This window comes from Vipera berus (genome assembly GCF_964194415.1).
Source record: "Vipera berus genome assembly, chromosome: 1".
Taxonomy (NCBI): Eukaryota; Metazoa; Chordata; class Lepidosauria; order Squamata; family Viperidae; genus Vipera; species Vipera berus.
Genome location: NC_138202.1, coordinates 7675298 through 7701273, shown reverse-complemented (window position 1 = coordinate 7701273; position 25976 = coordinate 7675298). Strand labels below are relative to the sequence as shown.

Below are 25976 nucleotides of genomic sequence, written 5' to 3'. Positions count from 1 at the left end.
CAGCATACTGATGATACCCCACCCCGAAACCACGAATGATCTCACCCAGCGGCTTCATATAGATGTTGAACAGGAGGGGCGAGAGAACCGACCCTTGAGGGACTCCACAAGTGAGTGGCCTCGGGGTGGATCTCTGCCCTCCCGTCAACACCGATTGCGAGCGGCCCAGGAGGTAGGAGGAGAACCACCGTATAACGGTGCCTCCTACTCCCAGCCCCCTCAGACGTCGCAGTAGGATACCATGGTCGATGGTATCGAAAGCCGCTGAGAGATCTAATAGGACTAGGACAGAGGAGCAACCCCTGTCCCGAGCCCGCCAGAGATCATTCACCAGCGCGACCAGTGCCGTCTCCGTGCTGTGACCGGGCCTGAAACCCGATTGGTACGGGTCCAGATAATCAGTTTCTTCCAGGAACAGAGGAAGCTGATGCGCCACCACGCTCTCAACAACCTTCGACAGAAAGCGAAGGTTGGAGACTGGACGATAGTTATTTAAAACAGCCAGGTCCAGGGCAGGCTTTTTGAGGAGGGGTCTCACCACCACCTCCTTCAAGGCGGCGGGGAAGACGCCTTCCTTCAAAGAAGCAGTTATTACTGCCTGGAACCTGAAGTCCACAAGTCCTAAAAGGGCCAAGTTTGAAGACCCCTGCTCTGTGGTGATGGTTCTTCGCTCTTGATCTTCCGCTGTGGTCTGGATAAGGTTGTAGTTTTGCTGTTTGTATTGATCAATAATAAGGGACGCGGTGGCTCAGTGGGTTAGGACGCTGAGCTTGTTGATTAGATGGCAGTTTGGCGGGTCGAATCCTGAGTGCCGCGTAACAGTGAGCGCCTGTTACTCGTCCCAGCTTCTGCCAACCTAGCAGTTCGAAAGCACGTAAAAATGCAAGTAGAAAAATAGGGACCACTCCGGTGGGAAGGTAACAGCGTTCCGTGCACCTTTGGCGTCTAGCCATGCCGGCCACATGACCACGGAGACGTCCTCGGACAAGCGCTGGCTCTTGGGCTTTGAAACGGAGACGAGCACCGGCCCCTAGAGTCGGAAACGACTAGCACGCATGTGCGGGGGAACCTTGACCTTTATTGATCAATAGGTCTTCTGAAATCTGACAAGCCTCAGGATCTCATGTTCATTTCTGCATTGTGCCTCTGAGTAGCATCCAAATTAGAGTCCTTGGTCCGTGCATCAAGTTGTGTGGGTGGGATGCCCAGCTGTGTGCAATTCCTAATACCCCCCCCCCCCCAGACTGGAGACATTTGGCTGGTGTAAAAAAAAATATGAAATGTACCGCCCTCTCTTCTCTGCATATCAAGGAGAATAGCTGCTGGAGGAGGAAAGCTTTCTCATTTACTTACATCATGTAGAATTGAAACATTCGGCCCCTTTTCTTCCAGCTCCACCAATTTAGGGAATGTCGATCCAGGTTAGTAATAGGAATAGGGGTGTTAAATCTCCTGTCTTTTCGGAAGGAAGCAGCTGATAACTGTAGTTCAGCATCACAACTTTTTTAAGACTTCTGGACTTCCAACTCCCAGAATTCCCCAGCCAAGCTTGCCAAATTTGGAGACACCCTCCCCTGCTGTAAATTCACAGCTACCTCCTTTGCTTTGTCTTTTTTTTTGTCTTTTGGGTGAATTGTAAGCTGGAGAAGTCCTATCTTTGCAGATGATGGGAAGTTAGATAAAAGCGACAAGGAGAACAAAGGCAGGGAAGGGAGGGAGAGTAAAGAATAAGGATGAAGACTACAAACCGCTCAAACATTTGTGCCTTGCTGCAAGCAGAGGGATATATACATTCGATATTCTCGGATCTAGGATATTGTTGGAAGCCAGTCGTGAAAATTGTGAGCGACCGAGCAGTCCTTCTGTGTCGGGGCCCTTTTATCATTTTGTGTCATAATCATCTCTCTTCAAAGGCATGTAATGTGGCTGCCAAACCTGAGCCTCTTTAATCTTTCCCTCCTCATATATGCTTCTTGCAGCTACCTTACTGATGTGGATCGTATTGCCATGCCAGGGTACCTCCCAACCCAACAAGACGTCCTGCGGGTCAGAGTCCCAACAACTGGGATCATAGAATACCCCTTTGATCTTGAGAACATTATATTCAGGTAATTTCCTTTCATGGGCATCTGACATTTAATAGTGTGCGTCATGTAAAAGCATAATAAGATAACTTCTGTCTATGGAATTTGGGGCTTTGGCCAGTGGGGAAACAATTGCCTTTTCTCACCACGTTTCTCTGTGTCTTGTTGAGATTGTCACTTTAATGTGGTGGAAGAGCTCTCTAGCTTTTATGACCTCGACCACAATGTCATTAGGAGTCCCCTCCATAACATCAGCTCATATGGCAGCCAGTTTGTGTCTAGTGGTCAAGGCAGAAACCAGAAAACTTTAAACGTGAAAAGGACAAGAAAAGCAATATTAAATAATTTTTTGGGGAAAAAAATCGGAAAATGTGCAGCCAAGGTAAAACTCCTCAAGAATAATTAAGAAAAGGACTTAATACAGGCCTCTTAGAAGGAAGATGGAGAAACTACACAGAAACATTTAGTGGGGAATATGATTACAGAACCATAGAAACATTTATAGAGAAATTAAATTTGACGTCACCAGAAAGTGGGATGTGACAGGCAGCACAGTAAGACAATACAGGCGCGTATGTATGTAATGTGTGTGTGTGTGTGTGTGTGTGTGTGTGTGTGTGTATATATGTGTGTGTGTATATCTTATCTATATATCTATACACACATTATATCTATATCTCTCTATATATCTATAACTATATATATCTATCTATATCTATCTATTTTGAGGGCTTATTTTTGAGCCATTGCTTGCAAGAGGATAGAATCAAACGAGGGAGAAATGTCAAATGAGCCAAATCCAGCTATCTGACAAAAGATAATGCAGGATGGCTTACTTTTGTTTATTGATTATATACGATTAATTGGCTCATGCCAGAATGTAGAAGAGATTAAGACTAATTGTGAATCAGAAAACCTGGCTTTTGTAGTACCATTCAGGGCAAGGTATCCAACCCTGGCAATTTTAGGACCTGTGGACTTCAACTCCCAGAATTCTGGGAGTTGGAAGTCCACAGGTCTTAAAGCTGCCGAAGTGGGACACCCCTGCTTTAGGGGAATTCGAAGCTGCTGAATTTTGAGTAGTTCAGAACAGGTAAGGAACTGAGACAGAGATTCATGTTATTTGCCATCTTTGCAAATTACAGTGAGTTATAAGAATGGCAGGATTAGAAAAGTGGGAATCGGGGGGGGGGATTATTGTGGCAGAGTTGCTTCAGATTACACAGGTTACTCTTGCAGAAAGTAAAGAGGAGCTAGAAAACCTAATTATAAACACAACAATGGGAAGTGACTAATTTGAGTTCATGTTAAATATTAAAAAGATAAAACCAGTGTGAATTTGCTATTGACCATGGAAGAAACGAAGGTGGGGGGATGTATTTGTTTTCTTGGGCTGGGGAATAGATAAACACGATAGAGCTTGCGGGAGACATAAAGAGGAGATCCTTCTTAGGAAGGAAAACAATGGCAAACAGAGATAAGATTAGGAAGGATTTCTATGACAACAAGGAACACATAACAATAAAGCAGCAGTTTTCCCCACTGGCAGTATATGGCTGTTAAACCAGGAGAGAGAAAGCAAAAAGACGCTTGTGAATTACACATTTTGAGATGGTTACTGGGTTTATTAGTGCTCTTACTTTGAACAGTAAGAATTAGTCCTTCAATCCTGGACCCTGCCTTATGATGTCTGTCTGTGTCTCTCTCTTACTTTTGTTAACTAACCACCTCAGTCATAAAAACTCTGGAGAGTGGACTGCGGAGCAATAACGAACCAAATCTTCATAACTAATAAAATAATCAGTTAAAAGATAAAATAAAATACACAGGTACAGAGGAAGTGTCTTGTGCCGATCAGCTGGCGCTAAAAACTCTTTGGGGGGGGGGAAAGGGAAGGTTTTCATAATCTTGCTAAAGAGAAAGGAAGGGGCCTTTGAATTTCTTTTGGGAAGGAGCCTTCAAGTCAATGGATCCCTGGTGATTGTTTGGAAGAGCCCCCCCCCCCATTGTTTGGGCAAAGTTTTGGGAAATGGTTTTTCAATACCTTCTTTCTGATGTTAAGACAGATCCTCCGGGTCAGAGTCAGGCAGCTGACTTTAGGCATAAGGGGTGGGGTGGTGTGGGGGGCTAGAACCCACACCAGTAGATTCCTGGTTTCTGGCTCATGGTTTTTAACCCAAATTGATGCTCTTTGAGCTTCTAGGCACAGAGCTGTCAAACTGCCGGCCCTGCAGGCCAGTTGCATCATGCACAGGCCGCGCCCACCCCAGCTCCGGCAACGCGAAAAAAAGCTGCAATACGTCGCGTCACGTGACGCGGCGAGTTTTGACAGCCGTGCTCTAGGGGTAAAGTCTTCAACAACATGAGGACCGCTGCTTTATCCACGGATGAGGCGCACCCTGCAGTCTTGTATGACGTGCTCGGACTGAATGGATGACATTCATGATGGCAATAATAGTGGTGAAGGCATCAGGCTAGAAAACCAGGAGACGGTGACGTCTGTTTATTTATTTATTTATTTTAATCCCATTTATATCCCGCCCTTCTCCAAAGACTCAGGGCGCTTTACAATTTAAAGCACAAATCAATGTGCTTAGCAATAGCCTTCATTCTATGTATATGTCTGTTCCCACCTCAGGCACGAAAGCCAGCTGAGCCGATCACCAGGAGACTGTGAGTTCTAGTTCCGACTTAGGCGTAAAAGCCAGCTGGGTAAATGGGAGCCAATCACTGGGAGATAGTGAGTCCTAGTCCCGCCTTAGGCTTGAAAACTGGCTGGGTTGGCTGACTTTGGGACAATCACCAGGAGGCTCTGAGTTCTAATCTCACTTTAGGCAATAAAGCCAGCTGGGTAGCCTTGGGTCAGTTTCTCTCTCTCTCTCTCTCTCTCTCTCTCTCTCTCTCACACACACACACACACACACACTTTCTCTTTTTGTGTCTTGCTCTCTTTTTCTCACTCTTTTTTCTCTTTCTCACACACACAATCTCTTTTTCTGTCTCTGTTTTTGTCTGTTTCTCCATCTTTCTCCTTTTCCCTTTCTCGTCCTCTTCCCTTCTTTTTCTCCTCCTCTTTCTCTCTTTTTCTTTTTTCTCTCTCCTCTTTCTCTCTTTCTCTCACACACAACACAGTCTCTCTTTTTCTGTCTCTGTTTTTGTCTGTTTCTTTCTCTTTCTCTTTCTCCTTTTCCCTTTCTCGTCCCCTCCCCTCTCCCTCCCTCCCTCCCTCTCCCTTTCCCTCAGCCCAACCCACTTCACAGGGTTGTTGTGGAGGAAATAGGAGGAGAAAGAACACTGTGTGTGTTCAACGCTTGAATTACTTTTGAAAATAATAAAGGTGGGATATAAATGAATAGATAAATAAAACAAAAATTCACATGCTTCAGACATGTTACATGAGCAAGGGCTAGATTAGGGGGGTGGGGAAAGGGGCGGAAAAGCCTGACTGCTCCTCAGCCTGGAAAACTGCAACCCATCAAGGTAGGGAATAGATGTACGCTCCCGTGGTCTTGGGGTCTGGTTACTGAAAGCCATTTCTTTAAAAACCATGCAGGAAAACCAATTAAACCATTGAGATGTCGCTCTCCAGCCTCTTCTTAAAATCATCCACCAGTCATCAGCTCACAAACCCTGTAGGCAGATTGCTCCAGTATTGTTGAGATGTTACCAGGACAATTTTTTTCTTCACATTTTCTGGGTATTTATTGTGCCTTATTGTGCCTATTACTTCTGGTTGTGGTCTTGAAAAAGAGTTCCTATCCATTGTCCTTGTTCCTTCCTTTTATGTACTTGGAACACCCAGGTTGACCATCCTCAGTTCCTTCAACCCGTCTAGATCAGACATGTCAAAACAAGCAGACATCGCGTGACGCCGCGCAACGTATCGGAGCTTTTTCGCCATTGCCGGCAATGGAGTGGGCGTGGCTTCCCGATGACGCATCCGGCCCGTGGGCCGGCAGTTTTGACACCCCTGGTTTAGATAGAGCAGATCCTCAAGCCCCCCCCCCCCTATCCTCTGGAATTGACCCCAGACTAGCGTCACACACAGCGGAGGTGTCCCACTTGAGCAACTTTACGACTTGTGGACTTCAAGTCCCAGAATTCCTCAGCCAGCTAGGCCGAAGTCCACAAGTTATAAAGTTGCCAAGGTTGGAAACCCCTGATACACAGTACCTGAAGCTTGCTCTCACTGAGCGCAGTGACACTCGGGAAGAGCTTTTGCATAAAAGCCAGACACAGTGACCAGTTGCCTATTCTTTCACCTCCTAGTGCAGGGGTAGGCAACCTTGGCTCTTTTATGACTCGTGGACTTCAACTCCCAGAATTCCTGAGCCAGCTATGCTGACTCAGGAATTCTGGGAGTTGAGGTCCACGAGTCATAAAAGAGCCAAGGTTGCCTACCCCTGTCATAGTGGCAATGTAATAGTAGCATGTTAGGCTAGAAGCCTTCACAAAGAAAGATGGATTGTAGCAGGGAATCTAACGAGTAAGTATTTCAGCTTCACGGAAAGCCACTAAATCCGGGTTTGGAAACTTGGCCCTTTTACGACTTGTGGACTTCAACTCCCAGAATTGTGCCCGGCTGAGGAATTCTGGGAGTTGAAGTCCACAAGTCATAAATAGGGCCAGGTTTGAAGAGCCCTGCACGTACATGATTATCTTTCGCACACCAGCCTTGCTGGTCCCCAACAATTCTGCTGTTGCAAACAGATACTCTTTTTTGGGGGGGGGTGTCTTGGGGAATTGGGAGCATTGACCAATCAACGAGCACTCACTGCTTTTTTTTCCCCTCGTCCCTTCAGAATGGTGGATGTCGGTGGGCAAAGGTCAGAAAGGAGGAAGTGGATACACTGTTTTGAAAATGTAACTTCCATCATGTTCCTAGTAGCTCTCAGTGAATACGACCAAGTCCTGGTGGAGTCTGATAACGAGGTAAGCCAAATTACTAGCGTTGCCAGCATTGGCGTGCGGTGTTTGCCGCGCTACGATGGCAAAGAGGCCGAGAAGCTACCTTGCCAAATATTTTTAGAGAGATGACTCGGGACATACTAGCACATTACTTCCACATTTTTAACCTTTCGTCCTGCAGCATGAGAGTGAGGACGACTAAGAAAAATACGCAGGTGTTCCTTGACTTACAACCATTCATTTAGTGACTGTTCAAAGTTACGACGCCACTGACCTGAGTGACTTATGACCGTTTTTCACACAAAGGACTGTGGTAGCGTCTCCACGATCATACGATCAAATTCGGACACTTGGCAACTATCACGTATTTATGACGGTTCGCAGCGTCCTGGGGTGTGTGTCACGTAATCCCTTTTTACGATCTTCTGACAAGCAGAGTCAACGGGGAAGCCGGATTCACTTTACGACCATGTTCCTAACTTAATAACGTAACTGCAGTAGTTACGTGTTAGGCAAGGAAAGGTCTAAAACGGGGCAGAACTCACTTAACAACTGCCTTGCTGAGCAATGGAAATTTTGCACTCAGTTGTGGTCATAAGTTGAGGGACTCCCCTGTGGTTTACTCCGGGGGTCCTCAACCTCTAGGCTGTAGCACTGTTTGCAAATAGGCCACGGAAACGGTGTGTGCGTATGCATCGCCACTTGCACGAGCACGCGCTCCCTTTGTGTGAGTGGCGGGCCGCTTGTGCAGAACCATCCCCTCCGGCTGGTCCTCAAAACCGGAAAGATTGGGGAATTCTGGTTTACTCACTTAGTTGCTGACCTTGCAGCCTCTTTCCTCAGTACATTTATTATGGGCATTTATTTCATTGTCCTAACCATGGTCTATAGCAGGGGTAAGCAACCTTGGCTCTTTTATGACTTGTGGACTTCAACTCCCAGAATTCCTGAGCCAGCCATGCTGAGGGGAAAGGGAGAGGTTTCCAAGCTGACCCATGCTGGCTCAGGAATTCTGGGAGTCCACGAGTTGCAAAAGAGCCGAGGTTGCCCACCCCGGGCTCTGTATCCACTGCAGGACGAAGGCCTCTTCCGCATGTTTCCAACCTAGACGGTCCTGAGCTTCCTTTTGCCAATTGGGCCAGCAATACTTGCTGATCTCATCAATCCATCTTGTTTTAGGTCTCTTTTCGTGGAGGCTTTTGATCGAGTGGGATCCATTCTGTGACTGTCTCAGCCCACCTGCCCTCAGTCCTTCTCGCTATGCGACCAGCCCGTTTCCATTTCCAGCCTTTTACTCTCTTGATGGCATCGTAAACTTTCGTTTGTTCGCTAATCCATGGGCGGGACTTTCTACCTGGTCTTTCCATGGCTCTTTGTGCAGCTCGTAGCTTTTGTATCGATTGTGCGGTTAGTGTCCATGTTTCACCGGCATATGTTAGTGCAGGTAGCACACACAGATCGAAAATCTTTGTCTTCAGGCGTAGAGGGGAGAAATAGAATAGAGTAGAATTAGAGTTAGAATAGAAATAGAATAGAAATAGAATAGAATAGAATAGAAATAGAAATAGAATAGAATAGTATAGAATAGAATAGAATAGAACAGAACAGAATAAGAATAAGAATAAGAATACAATTAGAATTAGAATTAGAATAGAATAGAATAGAAATAGAAATAGAATAGAAATAGAATAGAAATTAGAATAGAATAGAATGAATAGAATAGAATAGAATAGAATAGAATAGAATAGAATAGAACAGAATAGAATAAATAGGACAGAACTGAACAGAATAGAATAGATGCAGTGGAGCATAGAATAGAATAGGGTAGAACAGAACAGATCTGGAAGGCACCTTGGAGGTTTTCTAGTCCAGCCCCCTGCTCAAGCAGGAGGACCTATACCATTTTGGACAAATGGTTGTCCAGTCTCTTCTTAAAAACTTCCAGTGTTGGAGCACCCACAACTTCTGGAGTCAGGTTGTTCCGTTGATTAATTGTTCTCACTGTCAGGAAATTTCTCCTTATTTCTAAGTTCCTTCTCTCTTTGATGAGTTTGTTCTTAGGTTGTTCTTGAAGATTACCTTTAGCTTGCCGAACGCCTGCCAATTTCATTTAACACCCCGTTCAGTTTCTTTTATTGTATCACTTTTCGTTGAGATCCGTTGGCCAAGGTCTACTACATCGGGTTGTACTCCAGATATAAAAAATGTTTCTTTGGCGAACCGATTAAACACAACCTGGCTCTTTTTGAAGTTTTTTTTTTAAGCCGAAGGCTTCCTCTGCTTTGGGCAGCTCCTGTATCTCTGTCTTTGTAGCTCTTCTGGGTCTTGTGCGAAGAGAACAGCACATTTATTTATGCGGAGAGATTTGTCTAAGAGTCATCTGCAGGGAGGGATGGTTGGGCAGACGAGCTTTTTATAGATAGCACCGTCCCTGAACAGCTTTGTTCATAAAGCCCAGTGCCTCAGAATAGCAGCTTTATCTCGGCAACAACAAAATTGTTTTGTAGGAAGTGAAGCACCTGTCCAAGTCCTATTTCTTGACTCAAGATTTTGGGTTTTTTTTAAAATGGAGAGCTTTATAGGAGGACTGCCTTAAAGCAGGGCTTTTCAACCTTTTTCACCCATTGTACCACTTTTAGGATATGTCAACATCTGAGTACCACCAGTCGGCTAGCAAGGTGTCAAAAACTTGATGACCTTCCCCCCCCCCAAAAAAAGGGAAAAAAGTGATGAAGTACAGGTAGTCCTCGACTTACAACAGTTTGCTTAGTGACCCTTCGAAGTTACAATGGCACTGAAGAAAGTGCCCCCCCCCAAGCCACAGCCGAGCAAGAGACCTGCCTGCCTGCCCGGCGGCGCTCTTCCTCCTGTCTGAGGTTTTCATTGTTGTGAGCATTTCTGTTGAGGATTGGCAGCGGGGGTGGGGTGGGGTGGGGGAGTGTTTTTGATTTTTCTTCTTCCCCCCCCCCCAATCTGCTGGGTGGTTGCAGCAGGTTTTGCTCACTTCACATAACCCTGGGGCACTCTGACCGTCATAAATATGAATCAGTTGCCAAGCATCTGAATGTAAATCACAAGACCCTGGAGATGCTGCAACATTCCAGCTGATCGGCGCTTCTTCTGGGCTCAGCGGAAGCGCCAGGATCAATGCAGAGCTCCAGCTGGATCCTGGCGCTGATCCTGGCGCTTCTGCTGAGCCCCGACAGCCCTGCAGCTCCAGCCGTCTCTCGCTCAGGCTTGTGCGGTGCTGCCACCGGTTCAGCTCATTCCCCTCCCCCGCTACCACTTTTCTAGGATGGTCGCGTACCACCTGCCAGGTGCCAACAGGTGGTACTCATGTACCACCTGCCAGGTGCCAACAGGTGGTACCCGTACCACTGGTTGAAAAGCCCTGCCAGAGGAAGGACTCTGATGTTCCTTCCAAGTTCTCTTTGCTGAGAATGACCCATAAAATATGGGTGGGGATCCAAGATTGCTACTTGGCTTTTAAAGCGATTGTTTGTGCCCCGCAGGGTTTTTTGCTGGGTTTTGGGCCGTGAAGGCCTGGAGGATGCTGAGTTTTTCTCTCTCTCTTTCTCCCTCCCCCCCAAATAATATAGAAAATCAACGAACAATTGACTTTTTTTTTCCCCCTGAAACTTTGCAATCCCTTCTCCTTCCACGTGAAACAACAAGGAGTCAGGCCTGGGTACACATTTACAACACCGTTCTGGCGAGCAGGCAGACTTGAAGTTGTTCCTCTGACGTCAGTTGTTTGCTCATTTTAACCTTTTTCAGGATTTCTAGATACTGTTATCTTTTTAAAAAGAGTGCCGTAAAATCAGGAAGAAACAAAAGATGGACAAACGGGGGGGGGGGGGAGAAGGAGAACGCAGGGTGTGTGCTGCTTTATTTAAGAAGGAATAAAGCTTGGCGCCAATAAAACTATGGAGATTTTTAGGGCATCCAATTCACTTTCTAGCTTTCGGGTGACTTCCTGCTATAGCTGAAATCACGGGAACCAAGGAACAAAATATATTTGTGCGTTTTCCCTGCTTGAACAGAATGACCAGCTAGAGAGAGCTAAAAGCTGTTTATTGGGGACAGTCTTGTATAAAAATAGCCCTTGCCCTATGACCACAATTAAGCCCCAAATTTTGGTTGCTAAGCAAGGCAGTTCTTAAGCGAGTTGTGCCCCATTTTACAGCCTTTTTTGTTGTTGTCATGTTTGATGACACGAATCGAATCGCTACAGTTGTGAAATGACTCATCACTTAAGCAGATGTGGCTTTCCCCATTGACTTTGCTTATCAAGCTCCCTCGGATGTTTGCAGATGACAACTGAGACGCTGCAACCATTGTAAATACATGCCAGTTGCGAAGCACCCAAAGTGATCGCAGGAATGTGGGAAGGCTGCGACAGTGTGAGAACTAGTACCGCTTTATAAAGCCCTAGTAAGACCACACCTCGAATACTTCAGCCAATTTTGGTCACAAAAAAGATGTTGAGAGTCTGGGGGAAAAATCAGAGAAGAGCAACTAAGATGATCCAAGGCCCGGAGACTTAAAACATACGAAGAACGGCTGTGGAACTTGGGTTTGGCTAGTCTAAAGAAAAGAAGAAATAGGGGAGACATGATAGCCGTGTTCTGGTATCTGAGGGGCTGCCACAAGGCAGAGGGGGTCACGTTATTCTCCAAAGCACCAGAGGGAAAGACGAGAAACAATGGATGGAAGCTAATCAAGGAGAGAAGCAACCTGTAATTAAGGAGAAACTTCTGGAGAGTGAGGACAATCAACCAGAGGAACGGCTTACCCCCAGAAATCGTGGGTGCTCTTATCGCTGAAAGTTTTTATGAATAGACTGGACATTCACCTGTCTGAGATGGTATAGGTTCTCCTGCTTGAGCAGGGGGATGGACTAGAAGACCTCCAAGGTCCCTTCCAGCCTTCTCTTCTCTTCTCTTCTCTTCTCTTCTCTTCTCTTCTCTTCTCTTCTCTTCTCTTCTCTTCTCTTCTCTTCTCTTCTCTTCTCTTCTCTTCTATTCTATTCTATTCTATTCTATTCTATTCTATTCTATTCTATTCTATTCTATTCAACTGGTCATAAGTTACTTTTTTCAGTGGCGTTGTAACTTTGGTCATTAAATGAATGGTTGTAAGTCTAGGACTACCTCTACAAGCAGTTCTGACCTCAATAGGGAAGGAAAATTTATCAGTAGGCACTGCAGTCATTAACCGAGGCATCAAGGGACTCTGGCCAATTTTATGATTTTTTTTCCCCCGCTGTGGTCGTTAAGCAAGAACATATGACCGGGACTTAACAACCCTCCACACCAGCTTCTGTATTGACTTTGCTTATCGGAAGCCAACTGGGAAGTTCGCCAATGGTGATCATGTGACTGCAGGACGCTACAGCTTCCGTAAATACATGTTAGTTTCCAAGCACCCGAGTCACGACCATTTGATTGCAGGAATGTGGCAACTGTTATAAGTGTGAGAACTGGTCACTTTTTGGGGGTGCCATCGTAACTTGGGTCACTAAACGAATGGTCGTAAGTCAAGGACTTACCTGTACAGCTTCCCGTAAAGTAGTTTTATCGCAATTCACTACGAACGGGGATGTTACCTGATTGTGTTGCCTACATCCGGGTATTTTCTCCAAAGTGCCATTTTTCCAGTAAAAGCCAAGGATGAACTTTCGCAGCCTTGGAAACGGCACCCTTTAAGAGCTAGATGGCACCAGGGCTGAGGGAAGTGGTGTCTCTTCCGAATTTAGCACACTTACCAAAAAACAAAACAAAACAAAAGAAAAAAATCATATTTAACTGCTTTAGGGCTATTGCTAAGCACATTGATTTGTGTGTAAGCCGCCCTGAGTCTTTGGAGAAGGGCAGGATATAAATGGGATTGAAATAATAAAAAAAATTGTCCTTGCTGGAAAGCAGCATCTGGATCTAAAATGAATGGAAGATTTCATACATGAACTTGGTTGGATGGGATCCTTACTTTATCAAAAGTGATGAAAAGCCACTGGCAAGAGATTAAGGCAGCGTTTCTCAAACTCGGCAACTTGATAAGATAAGATATAAGGAACGGCTGCTGGAATTGGGTATGTCTAGTTTAATGAAGAGAAGGACGAGGGGGGACATGATAGGAATGTTCCAATATCTCAGGGGCTGCCCCAAAGAAGAGGGAGTCAAGCTATTCTCCAAAGCACCTGAAAGCAGAACAAGAAGCAACGGATGGAAACTAATCAAGGAGAGAAACAATCTAGAACTAAGGAGAAACTTCCTGACAGTGAGAACAATTAATCAGTGGAACAACCTGCCTCCAGAAGCGGTGAATGCTCCAACACTGGAAGTTTTTAAGAAGAGACTGGACAGCCGTTTGTCTGAAATGGTATAGGGTTTCCTGCCTGACCAGGGGGTTGGACTAGATGACCTCCAAGGTCCCTTCCAACTTTTATTATTATTATTATTATTGATCATCGCACAGTCAGCCAGATGTCCAGACTGGATTTGGCATTTCTGTCGACCTATCGAGTCCTTACCAAGGACCTGGGATAGGCAGGTGTGGATGTTTGAGGGTATTCCAGATCTCGTCGCAGGATGGAAGCAGTTCCTAGTAAGGCCGCCTATTGCAATTGACTAATGGCGAATTTGTCAATGCCGATGATGGTGTTCAAGTGTTGCTCCAGTTGTTTTGGGAATGCACCCAAGGCGCCTATTACTATTGGTACTACCCTTGCTTGCCTTTGCCACAGTCTTTCTATTTCTATTTGTAGGTCTTTGTATTTTGTTATCTTCTCCAGTTCTTTCTCCTCTATTCTCCTGTCTCCAGGCACTGCCACGTCCACTATCCAGACTTTTTTGTCTTTCTTATCGATTCCTGCCTGAGCAGGGGGTTGATTTGATTTATTATATTTATATGCCGCCCTTCTTCCTAAGGACTCAGGGCGGCTCACAACAATAAAAACTAAAAAAGAACATGAAAATACAATATTTAAAAAGAATTAAACAGTAGATATGTTCGATACATAGTAATTTAACCCCATAAAACCAAATTTAAAACCATAGTCAGTCCAGGCCCGATTGTTGAAACATCCAGGTCTTCAGGTCACGGCGAAAGGACCGAAGGTCAGGGGCCATCCGCAGCTCCGGAGGCAGCCCATTCCAGAGGGTCGGTGGGCCCACAGAGAAGGCTCTCCCCCTGGGGGTCGCCAGCCGGCATTGCTTAACCGACGGAACTCTGAGTAGGCCGACCCTGTGGGAGCGAACTGGGCGATGGGTTGGGCTAGATGGTCTTCAAGGTCCCTTATGATGATGATGATGATGATGATAATAATAATATGGGTTTTAGCTTTTTAAATATTGTTTTAATTGTTGGGCTTAATTAATTTAATTTATTTTAATTTTATATTATTTTTTATATTGTATTTTATGCTGCCGTGTAAACCGCCCTGAGTCCTTCGGGAATAGGGCGGTATAGAAATCTAATTAAAGAAATAAATAAATAAAATAATAATAATATAACCTTTATTGTCTTTGTTTTTTACTGTGGGTACAACGGCACACATCAAAAATGAAATTTAGTTGCCCGCTCTCAAAGTGAAACATACATGACACATACATGACACACATCTGAACATACTATATACAACATATGTATATGTGGACTTCGACTCCCAGCATTCCTCAATCAGCACACACATATCTTAGAAGTTTCTGAGGTTGAGAAGCACTGAATGTAGGTACGGTTGAAACTGGACAGGGCAAACGCTTTTATGATCTTATTAATCTATACACAGGTAGCCTCGACTTGCAGCAGTTCATTTAGTGGCCATTTGAAGTTACAACAGCACTGTAAGAAGGGACCTGTGACCATTTTTCATCCTCCTGACGGTTGCAGCATCCCCATAATCACGCGATCAAAATTCAGAAGCTGGGCAACTTGCTCACGTATGTGACCGTTGCATGTCCCGGTTTCGTGTGATCCCCTTTTACGACCTTCTGAGAGACAAAGTCAATGGGGAAGCCAGATTTGCAGCAGCTGGGTTACTACCTTAACAACTTCAGTGCTTCACCTAACAACCGTGGCAAGAAAGGTCGCAAAACGGGGCAGAATTCACCTAACAACTGTTTCCGCTTATCCACAGAAATTTGGGGCTCAGTTGTGGTCATAAGTCGAGGACTACCTGTACGAGGCTTCTCCAACGCTACGAAATTGTTGTTTACCTCTTTTTATTTATTGTTTCACCCCTGGGTCTAAAATCTCCTTTTCCTTATTAGAACCGCATGGAGGAGAGCAAAGCCCTTTTCCGGACCATCATCACCTACCCGTGGTTCCAGAATTCCTCCGTCATCCTCTTTCTCAACAAGAAAGATCTCTTGGAAGACAAGATTGTGTACTCTCACCTGGTGGATTATTTTCCAGAGTTCGATGGTAAGACGTTAACTTTTCAGGAATTAAAAGAGGGGATCAGTCCTGCTAGCTTGTGAGGCCACGCCCCGTTCAGGGTTTTTTTGTTGTTTTTTTTGTTTTTTGCGGCCAGGGGATTAAAAAGCTGCAGTGCACCCAACATCTCCAACACTGGAAGTTTTTAAGGGGAGACTAGACAAGCCACTTGTCTGAAATGATATAGGGTTTCCTGCCTGAACGGGGTTGGACTAGATGACCTCAAGGTCCCTTCCAAATCATCATCATCATCATCATCATCATCTTGCTAAATTAAATTAATCCACTGGGCATTGTGTAAAAAAAAATACGACTTGCCTGTGTCCGAAAAGTCGTGGGAACGTAGGGTGGAAAATGATGTCGAGAATGAGAGGGTGAAGATCTTGTGGGACTTCCGAATACAGACAGATCGCCATTTGGAACACAACACGCCAGATATCGCAGTCGTAGAGAACCGAAGCGTACAGCTGATTGATATCGCTGTACCAGGAGGTGCCAGAGTCGAAAAAGAACTGGAAAAAATTACGAAATACCTCGACCGGGCCATCGAAACTGCGCGATTATGGATGAAACGCGTAACGGTGATACCCATTGTCATCGGGGCACTGGGAAGTATGTCCCAAAAGTTTGCAAAACACATCAAGAAACTGCAGCTTCCTGCAATCACTCCAGCAAAGCTACAAAAAAAAACTGCGCTACTCGGAACATCTTACATTTTAAGGAGGTACCTGGTTGATACCTAGGATGCTGGCAGCAACTCGTGTCAACCATTAGCGCCAGTCAGTTTGAGTGTTCAGTTGACTGAGGTTCACGTCTAATGAATAAAAGATAATATAATTATCATTCTCATCTGCTCCAGATTTTGGATCGGTGCAGTGTTTTTCCTGCAGAAAGCCTGGGCAGCTTCAGCAAGGTGTGGGAAACACCCCTCTGCTTCAGGCCTGATAATTTGTTGAAGTGGATCCAAATCTGATGCGATAAAATCTACTTCACCTGGGCGTTTCCCCTTCCCTGAGTCCGCTGAGGAAGGAGGCAGAGTCCCAGGAAATAACAGCTGATACCTATCCCAAGGCTGTTTTTTTCACGAGGCAACTGGACTTCCTTGTTTTTTTTTCTTTGAAGACGTTTCGCTTCTCATCCAAGAAGCTTCTTCACCTCTGACTTGATGCTGGGGGAACGAAGAAGCTGCTTAGATGAGAAGCAAAACGTCTTCAAAGAAAAACAAGAAAGTCCACTTGCCTCGTGAGAAAGCACCTTCGGGACAACCATGACCTGGAGTGACTGAGAATCTCCATAGACATTTGGCTGGTATCTATATGTTTTTGACCCTTTCCTCCCAACTCTGGAAGCTGGCATTTAGGTTGGACAGGCAGGAAGCAACTTGACCTCTAACAACAGAGTAATTTTTTTTAGGTAAAGGTAAAGGTTCCCCCGCACATGCGTGCTAGTCGTTTCCGACTCTAGGGGCCGGTGCTCATCTCCGTTTCAAAGCCGAAGAGCCAGCGCTTGTCCGAGGACGTCTCCGTGGTCATGTGGCCGGCATGACTAGACGCCAAAGGCGCACGGAACGCTGTTGCCTTCCCACCGTAGTGGTCCCTATTTTTTTACTTGCATTTTTTACGTGCTTTCGAACTGCTAGGTTGGCAGAGGCTGGGACGAGTAACAGGCGCTCACTCTGTTACGTGGCACTCGGGATTCGAGCCGCCAAACTGCCGACCTTCTGATCGACAAGCTCAGCGTCCTAACCCACTGAGCCACCGCGTCCCCCCCCTTTTTTTTTTGTTACAAACGGTGAAATTAGGTTACGGGTCAGAGATACTTCTGACTTGTTGATAGTGCTCCCCCCATTTCTAGTAAAGGGCACAAGAAGAAGCTGGGACAATTGTGGAAGGCCAAACAAATATAGCTGCGAAGGTGCACAGGCACGCACGCACGCACGCACATGGGTAAATTAAAAAAAAAAGCCTTCAAAATAAAAGCAGTGCAGTCGGTACAGGTAGCCCTAGACTTACAAGCGTTCATTTAGTGACCGAAGTTTATAACGGCACTGAGAAAAATGACCATTTTTTTTTTCACACTTACAACTGTCGGGGCATTCCCCCACGGTCACGTGACCAGAATCGACTCACATCTGTGATCGTTGCAGTGTTCTGGGAATCACGCGATCGTCTTTTTGCGACTCTCAGGCGAGCAAAATCATTGGGGAAGCCAGATTCACTTCACAGCCTTGTGACTAACGTAACTAACTGTACCGATTCACTTAACCTCTGTGGCGAGGAAGGCCGTAAAGCGGGGCAGAAACTCACTTAACAAACCTCTCACTCAGCAACAGAAATTTGGGGGCTCGATTGTGGTCGTACGTTGAGGACTAACCTGTACTGCCTGCGTGGCATATACACTTATTTACATTTGATTTCTGATTTCCAGTTGACCTGACACAGGCCAGACAGGGGCAGGCAAAGGGCCGGGGGGGGGCACCCTGGCAACTGTAAAATGCCCAGGTCTACCCTAGAGCAGGGGTCTGCAACCTTCACAACTTTAAGACTTGTGGAATTCTGGGAGCTGAGGTCCACAAGTCTTAAATGTTGCCCAGGTTGCAGACCCCTGTCCTAGAACAGGGTTTTCAACCTTTTCACCCATTGTACCACTTTTAGGATATGGCAACATCCGAGTACCGCCAGTCGCCTAGCAAGGTGTCAAAAACGTGATGACCAAAAAAAAAAAAAGGAAAAAAGTGATGAAGTACAGGTAGTCCTCGACTTACAACAGTTCGCTTAGTGACTGTTCGAAGTTACAGTGGCACTGAAAAAAGTGCCCCCCCAAGCCACAGCCGAGCAAGACACCTGCCTGCCCGCCCGGGGGCGCTCTTCCTCCTGTCCGAGGTTTTCATTGTTGTGAGCATTTCTGTTGAGGATTGGCAGCGGGGGTGGGGTGGGGGTGTTTGGTTTTTATTTCTCCCCCCCCCTTGCTGGGTGGTTGCAGCAGGTTTTGGTCGTTTCACATGACCCTGGGACACTGTGACCGTCATAAATATGAATCAGTTGCCAAGCATCTGAATGTAAATCACAAGAGCCTGGAGGTGCTGCAACATTCCAGCTGATTGGCGCTTCTTCTGGGTTCAGTGGAAGCGCCGGGATCAGCGCCGAGCTCCAGCTGGATCCTGGCGCTGATCCCGGTGCTTCCGCTGAGCCCTGACAGCCCTGCAGCTCCAGCCGTCTCTCGCTTAGGCTTGTGCGGTGCTGCCACCGGTTCAGCTCATTCCCCTCCCCCGCTGCCACTGTTCTAGGATGGTCGCGTACCACCTGCCAGGTGCCAATGTACCACAGGTGGTACCCGTACCACTGGTTGAAAAGCCCTGGGCTAGAGGATACAGTGATATTTGGGAAGAGTGAGAATGAGATCCATTGAATTGGAGAATGGCTGCTCTTGATCAGAGGGCTTTCAGCCAGATAAGTCTTCCGCTGCTGAGAATCTCCTTATTATAATCGTGCTTCTTTCCCATTCTGTCTCCAGGCCCCCAGAGAGATGCGCAAGCAGCCCGGGAATTTATCCTCAAAATGTTTGTGGATCTCAACCCCGACAGCGATAAAATTATCTACTCTCACTTCACCTGTGCCACAGATACGGAAAACATCCGGTTCGTCTTTGCCGCCGTCAAGGACACCATCCTGCAACTCAACTTGAAGGAATATAACCTAGTCTGACCTTGAATTTAATCTGTCCTCTCCTCCCGCCCTCCCACCCGCCCCGCCCTCCATCTCCTTGGGGAGACCTTTTTTTTTTTTGTCGTGAAGAAAAGTAAGACAAACAAATCCCATGAATTTAAACCAACAGGAAAACAATCTTGATTTTTTTTTTTAAAAAAAATGATGTAATGATTGCAAATTGTCTGATCTGTGGAGTGGCAAAAGTTTTTTGTTTTTTGGTTATTTTTTTTTAAGCACACCGTTACCTTCGGTCTCGTGTCTGCCCCACAGAATAGCCAATTATTATTATTTTTTTTAAATTGCTTTTATTTCACAGTATAAAAACAGCGGTGGACACGTTTCACTCTTTTTCTCTCTCTCTCTCTGGCACTTTGTTAATTTCCTGCTTTGTTGCCAGCAGTCAAGGGCAGTTTCCTCTCAGACTTGGTCCGTTGCATTTAGTAAATTCTTTTTTTCCTGTCTGATCTGGCGATTAAAAAAAAAAAAAGAAACGTATCCCAGACTTTACCAAGCCAAAATAAAGGAGCTTATGCAGCTGTGGGAGTATGAGATGCATCTAGGACTGGGGTAGGCAACCTTGGCTCTTTTATGACTCGTGGACTTCATCTCCCAGAATTCCTGAGCCAGCATGGCTCAGCTTGGAAACTTCTCCCTTTCCTCTCAGCGTGGCTGGCTGAGGAATTCTGGGAGTTGAAGTCCACGAGTCATAAAGCGGCCTAGGCCAGGGGTAGGCAACCTTGGCTCTTTTATGACTCGTGGACTTCAACTCCCAGAATTCCTGAGCTAGCGTGGCTCAGCTTGGAAACTTCTCCCTTTCCCCTCAGCGTGGCTGGCTGAGGAATTCTGGGAGTTGAAGTCCACCAGTCATAAAGCGGCCTAGGCCGAGGCCAGGGGTAGGCAACCTTGGCTCTTTTATGACTCGTGGACTTCAATTCCCAGAATTCCTGAGCCAGCGTGGCTCAGCATGGAAACCTCTCCCTTTCCCCTCAGCGTGGCTGGCTGAGGAATTCTGGGAGTTGAAGTCCACAAGTCATGAAGGGGCCATAGTTCCCTCATGCTGGCTCAGGAATTCTGGGAGTTGAAGTCCACAAGTCATAAAAGAGCCAAGGTTGCCTACCCCTGATCTAGGACCTCCAGCTTGTGCCATATAATGCCTCTGGTGTAACTCCTCCCCCCTCCCCCCTACACCTTGACTGTAAGGATTTTGTGCGGAAAGGCTTTATTGCCTAGATGACACCATAAGAGGAAAACCCAGTTTATTTTGCGGCAGCGCAAAACAAGCCTTGGTTCTTGCGTTTCTTCGTTCTGTTTTCACTCTGGCTTTTTTTTTTTTTTTTTTGTGCATGCGTGCGTGTCTGTGTTCTTCCCTCTTCCCAATTACGAAAGTTCTATTGAGACTGTGATTATTATTATTATTATTATTTTTTTAAATTATTGTTCTACACATAGTTTGCCTACCTGTGCTATACTTTTTTTGTTGTTTTGTTTTTGTTCGTTGACTACCAACCAAGCAATAGCTATCAAGCCTGAGGGAAGTGCCTGATTGTGGGTGGGTGTGTGTGTTTCATTATCTTTTGTTTTTTTTCTTTTTGTTTTCTAATTTAGCATTTAAGGAAGAAGAAAAAAAGAAGTAAGTAAACTTGCTTCTCACCTGACGTGAGAAAAATCCTTTTGGCGCAATCCGAAATCCCCACCAGATTTTGGGTTTGGGAGGAAGATTTGAGATTATTTTTTTTTAACTCGTTACCTTGGATCTTTCGGGCATGTGTGTGTTTGTGTGTGTGTGTGTGTTTTGGAAAAAAAAAATCACCCTCCCTGACCCGGTGTTTGGGGTTAGGGTTAGGGTTAAGATGGTGTCTGCATTCTGAATCGAGCCGAAGCAGCCCTTTTTTTTGCCTTTTTTAGTCCTTAAAAAGTTATTGGAAAGGCTTTCTAAGCCCTCAGCGTGGTTGCTGCCAAAGACGGGGTGAACGACGTGGCCAAGGCTGGTGTGATTGGCGGCTGTTGCCATCCGCCTTCCCATCTCTTGACCCCGGTCGGTCGGAAACCGGCTCGCTCTGGCGGTTTCCCGTGAGCACGCGCGAAAGGGGCCCGTGGAACAGAAGGTGGTCCAGGCGTAGTTTTCAAGTGGACCAAGCGAGAAGGGTCGGCTGGGTGCCAAACGCGTCCCCTTGCTCAAAGCCAGTGCCAAACCCCAAACTTTGCTGGCCCTTTTTTTTTGGGGGGGGGGGAAAACCCAACCATGGGATCTAGGAGAATTAGATGCTGCCCCCTCCCCTCCCCCTTCCTTCCTCTGGAGATCCGGCGTAGCGGCAACGGTATCAGTCTCACAACTGCCAACCCTCACGTTGACAGATGCCGCGAGAATCGGCCTTTTCCCACAAACCGGGGAAACCATCCCTGCAAGGTGGGGAGGAAAAGGACGGGAGCGTCAAATGTGGTTTTTTTTTTCTCTCCCCCCCCTCTCTCTCCCCCCCCCTACGTTGCAACGGGCAACACTAGTGGGCTTCCTCGCACGAGATGTAGCAGGGGGCTTTGGGGGGGGGACGTGTTGTGCTTTGACACAAACACACACCAAAAAAACACTAATTTCGCACGGACGTTTGCAGCATTCCAGCGGGACGGGAAGGGCAGGAGAGGGAGCTGCCTTTGGCTTTCGGGGACTGCCCCTTCTTTGTGGAACACTACAGAAAGAAGCCGGGGCAGTGGGGGGGGGGAGAACTGCAGGGTTTTTTTTGGGGGGGGGCGCAGGCAGGTGGGAGAGTCCCTCCCGCTTACCGTCGGCATTGTGTTGACAACACACCGTGACTGAGAAGTGAAAATTATGGGAGAAAGTAACTTGCAAGTTTACCGCCAAGTATAACTACACAAAAGGGCTTGTTGGGTTGATTGGGGGGAGTGGGTTGGGGGTAGGAGAAGGGCGCTCTTTTCCGACGTCACCGACATTCCTTACTTTTCTTTTTGTTAATTGTTTTGATCTAAAGGTTATTGGGGGGGTTTGTGTTTTGGGGAGGGGGCAAATGGATCCCCCCCACCCCGATAGACCGAGGAATAGCTACATGTCGAATTTGTCTTCTCGCCCAAAGACCCGGACTTTTCTTTCTGTAAGGGGGGGAAACTCTGTCCTTTGCAAAGGTGCCATGACTTCAACTCTCGAAGCCCCTCGCCGGAAGTGTTTCCTTGGACGGAGCGAGCCCCTACCTCTGCAGCGGGCTTCGCCGCAGCCTTTGGACCTAGAATTTGGATCGGGACCGCTTGGCCCAACCCCCCCCCCCCCTCTGTCTTGCATTGGGCCTTTGTCCCGGACTGCTGTGGGCCCTTAGCCCCACGCTGGTTACGAGCCGCTGGGGGCTGCGTGGAGAAGTGTGAAGGGCCCGGCCCGTTCTCGTGAAGCCGCACTACGAGGACCAGGCCCGCCGGGAGAGACGTGCCGCCCCAGTTTCTGCTCGCGAGCGTGCCAACCTTCCTCGCCCGTCGAAGCCTTCCTCCCTTCCCCTTCAGTTGGGCCGACGGGAGCCGGTCGAGGTTCTGGATGATCCCAAGAGAGAGAGAGAGAGAGGCCGGCTGAGTCCTTGAAACCGGGCCTGCGCGTGGCGGAGGCAGCCAAAGTTAAAAGACGGGGAAGCATCTGTCTGACCGCGTTCTGTTCACGGTGCACTTTATATGAAAAAAAAAAAGAAGTTTCCTACTGAAGACGCACTAATCTGCTCGCACACTTCCATCGGACTGTAGGCGGAAGGAGGATTGCCAAAAAAACAAAAAACGCCATTCCATTTCCTTCGGGGGACTTTTGCGACGGTGGGCCCACCCGAACCGACTGGCCGGCAGCTGCTCCCTGCCCCGAGCCCGGTTTTCCCCTTGGGATTGAATTCTCCACCTGCTTTTTTTTTTTTTTTTGCCTTCGATCGTGGTTTTTTCCTCCCTCACTTTAAAAACACGTTTTATCGCTACTTTGGGGAGGGCCTGTAGTGCTGGCCGTAGGATCCCACTTGACCGTAAAGGAAGGCCAAAGTTCACCATCTGAGGTCCCAAGTCTGTAATTTCAATGCGCTCTCTCTCTCTCTCTCTCTCTCTCTGTATGTGTGTACGTTGTATACTTTTTTAATTTTTTTTTAAAAAAAGCATTACATGGTTTCGTGCCAATAGCCGCCATCCTTTTCTTTAGTACCAGAGACTCTTTTTACAAGTACCAGTGTGGTGAAAAATTATTTGGATATACTAGTATATTATAATAAGAGAACCTGATTTAAAAAAAAAAAGAATTAACATTTAAACATCCTATTTAAAAAGAAAACAAACTATTATATATATATATATATATATATACATATATCTATATAGAGATATAGATATATAAAAATGCTGTTTTTAAAACCTCTTTTTGTCATTTTGAACTTGCATGTGGTGTTAACACGTGGGGGCGGGGTGGGCAAAGGAGGGGATTTTGAAATTTTGTGGCCCGGGATTGGTATATTTCCCCCCCCTCCCCGTGTTCCTGTCTCAGTCTCCCGACGGCGAGGAGGCAAAGAGATTTGAGTTTCTCGGAACACTTGAATTTGTTCATCTGCTGGGTGCTGACTCTCCTTCTTTTAGAAGTACCTGATGGAAAAATTGATTTTCATAGCTTTCTCCTGAATAAATTGTTTGAAATTGGAATAAAATTCATTCCTTACAAAAATCAACCCCTGTCGTCCTTGTTCTCTGCGTACTTTAAAAAAAAACCAACCACAATTGAGCGGTTTGTAGGCAGTCCTTAACTTTACAAAGAAGATCATCGTAAAACGGAGCGAAATCCTGCTCCCAAATCTTTCCCTTCGCAACAAAAACGTTGGGCTCCTTTGAGTCGTAAAACGGCCAAATTTGAAGACCCCTGGGCTAGATGGTGGAGAACGGAAAGATTTATCTTTATTTAAATATAAATTTATATAGTCCAGTTGCCTCCTGAAAAAGCACCTTTGGGACAACCCTGACTTGGACGACTAAGGATCTCCATAGACATTTTATGATTTACCTTTGCATGTCTTAACGTTCTCTTGATCTCCTTGCCTCTTTTGATAATTAACCTCTCCCAGTCTCTCACCATTGACCTGCAACTGTGTCTTCCACTGTGCCATCGATCTTTGCGCAAATTTTCTGATGTTTCTACTGACTCCTGTTATTTCTAGGCACTTGATTATCCAGTCAGGTGGCAGAGAGTCAAATGCCTTTTTGTAAGTCGATCCATGCCACATTTTATTTTATTTATTTATTTTTAATTTATATACCGCCCTTTCCCGAAGGACTCAGGGCGGTTTACAGGGTGATTAAAAAACCAAGATACAAAAGTTAAAAACAAATTTAAAAAAATTATATTTGTCCCTGCATAAATAAAACCCCAGTTAAAATTAAGATTAATTCTCAGCCTGGGCCAGAGAGCTCGAAGAGCCAGGTCTTCAGGTCCCGGCGGAATGAACGGAGGTCGGGGGCAGTCCTCAGCTCCACTGGCAGCTGGTTCCAAAGGGCAGGCGCCCCCACTGAGAAGGCCCTATCCCTGGGTGTCGTCCGCCGGCAATCTCTTACCGGTGGCACCCTGAGAAGACCCTCTCTGTGGGAGCGCACAGGACGAAGGGAGCTTGATGCCGGCAGCAGGTGTTCCCTCAGATATCCCGGACCCAAGCCATTTAGGGCTTTATAGGTCATCACCAGCACCTTGAATCTCACCCGGAGGGCAACCAGGAGCCAATGCAGCTCGTGGAGTAGAGGTGTTACATGGGAGTATCGGGAAACCCCCATCACAACTCACGCGGCCGCATTCTGCACCAGCTGAAGCCTCTGAGTGGTCCTCAAGGGCAGCCCCATGTAGAGAGCGTTGCAGTAGTCTAAACGGGAGGTCACGAGCGCATGAGTGACTGTGCGTAGGGCATCTCGGTCCATTCAGGTTGGTCTTCCTTTTCTTGCAGTTTTCCAAGATCATTTTGTCTATTAGGAGTTGATCTTTTGTTCCTCCGCTATTGGGGCGGTTTCCTTTCGGTTGGGGTGGAAAGAGTTTGTTTTCAACTAGATGCTGTTGTACTGCATCAGCTACCACACCAGTTAGCAATTTGAAAGTTGTTGGTGAGCAGGTAATTGGCCTGTAGTTGCCTGGTTGTTGCCCCTTTTGCTGGATTTTTCATTATTAGGTAGGTTTTCCCAGGTGCACGTGTTCATGTTTTCCCCCCCCCCCCCAATCTCTAGATGCCAGTTGCATTTGTTCATTTTTTCCTTGACCCTCAATAGATTTATTTTCAAAAATTCTTCGTTGCATGATACAAGTGAGCTAACATTTGCTGCAAATCAGTCAAGTTTCCCCCCCCCCACACACACACACAACAATATGGTGTCATTTGAATAATTTGAGTTAGCAACAGCTCATTTAGTGACCGGTCAAACTTAACAACAGCACTGGAAAAAGTGACTTAATGACTATTTTTCACACTCATGACCGTTGCAGTATCGCCATGGTCACGTGATCAAAAGTCAGATGCTTCACAACTGACTCATATTTATGACACATGCAGTATCCTGGGATCATGTGGTCCCCTTTTGTGACCTGACATGCAAAGTCAATGGAAAAATCCAGATTCACTTAACAACTGTGTTCCTCACTTAACAACTGCGGTGATTCACTTAACAATTGTGACAAGAAAGGTGGTAAAATGAGACAAAACTCACCCAACAAGTCTTACTTAGCAACAGAAATTTTGGGCTCTGTTGTGGTCATAAGTTGAGGACTACCTGTAAATGGGAAGACTCTGCTCCACAGATAAAAGAGCTGGAGGCTACATTTAAAGAGGCAAATTGATTCTGTTGCCCATGTCTTGCA

At 46.3% G+C, this 25976-nt stretch overlaps 1 protein-coding gene across 2 annotated transcripts in view; it reads left to right on the top strand.

The window, feature by feature from the left end:
- GNA11 (G protein subunit alpha 11) overlaps positions 1 to 23817 on the top strand; it is a 41567-nt gene extending 17750 nt beyond the window's left edge. Inside the window, exons 4-8 of one of the 2 annotated variants that reach the window (XM_081321362.1) lie at positions 1980 to 2108; positions 6887 to 7016; positions 15263 to 15416; positions 18942 to 19065; positions 20741 to 23817. In XM_081321362.1, coding sequence (XP_081177488.1) covers positions 1980 to 2108; positions 6887 to 7016; positions 15263 to 15416; positions 18942 to 19065; positions 20741 to 20747 — 544 coding nt within the window. In that variant the 3' untranslated portion in view covers positions 20748 to 23817. Of the gene's footprint in view, positions 1 to 1979; positions 2109 to 6886; positions 7017 to 15262; positions 15417 to 18941 lie in introns of both variants that reach the window. The other variant, XM_081321361.1, reaches the window with a different exon arrangement.
- Positions 23818 to 25976: the final 2159 nt, after the last annotated feature.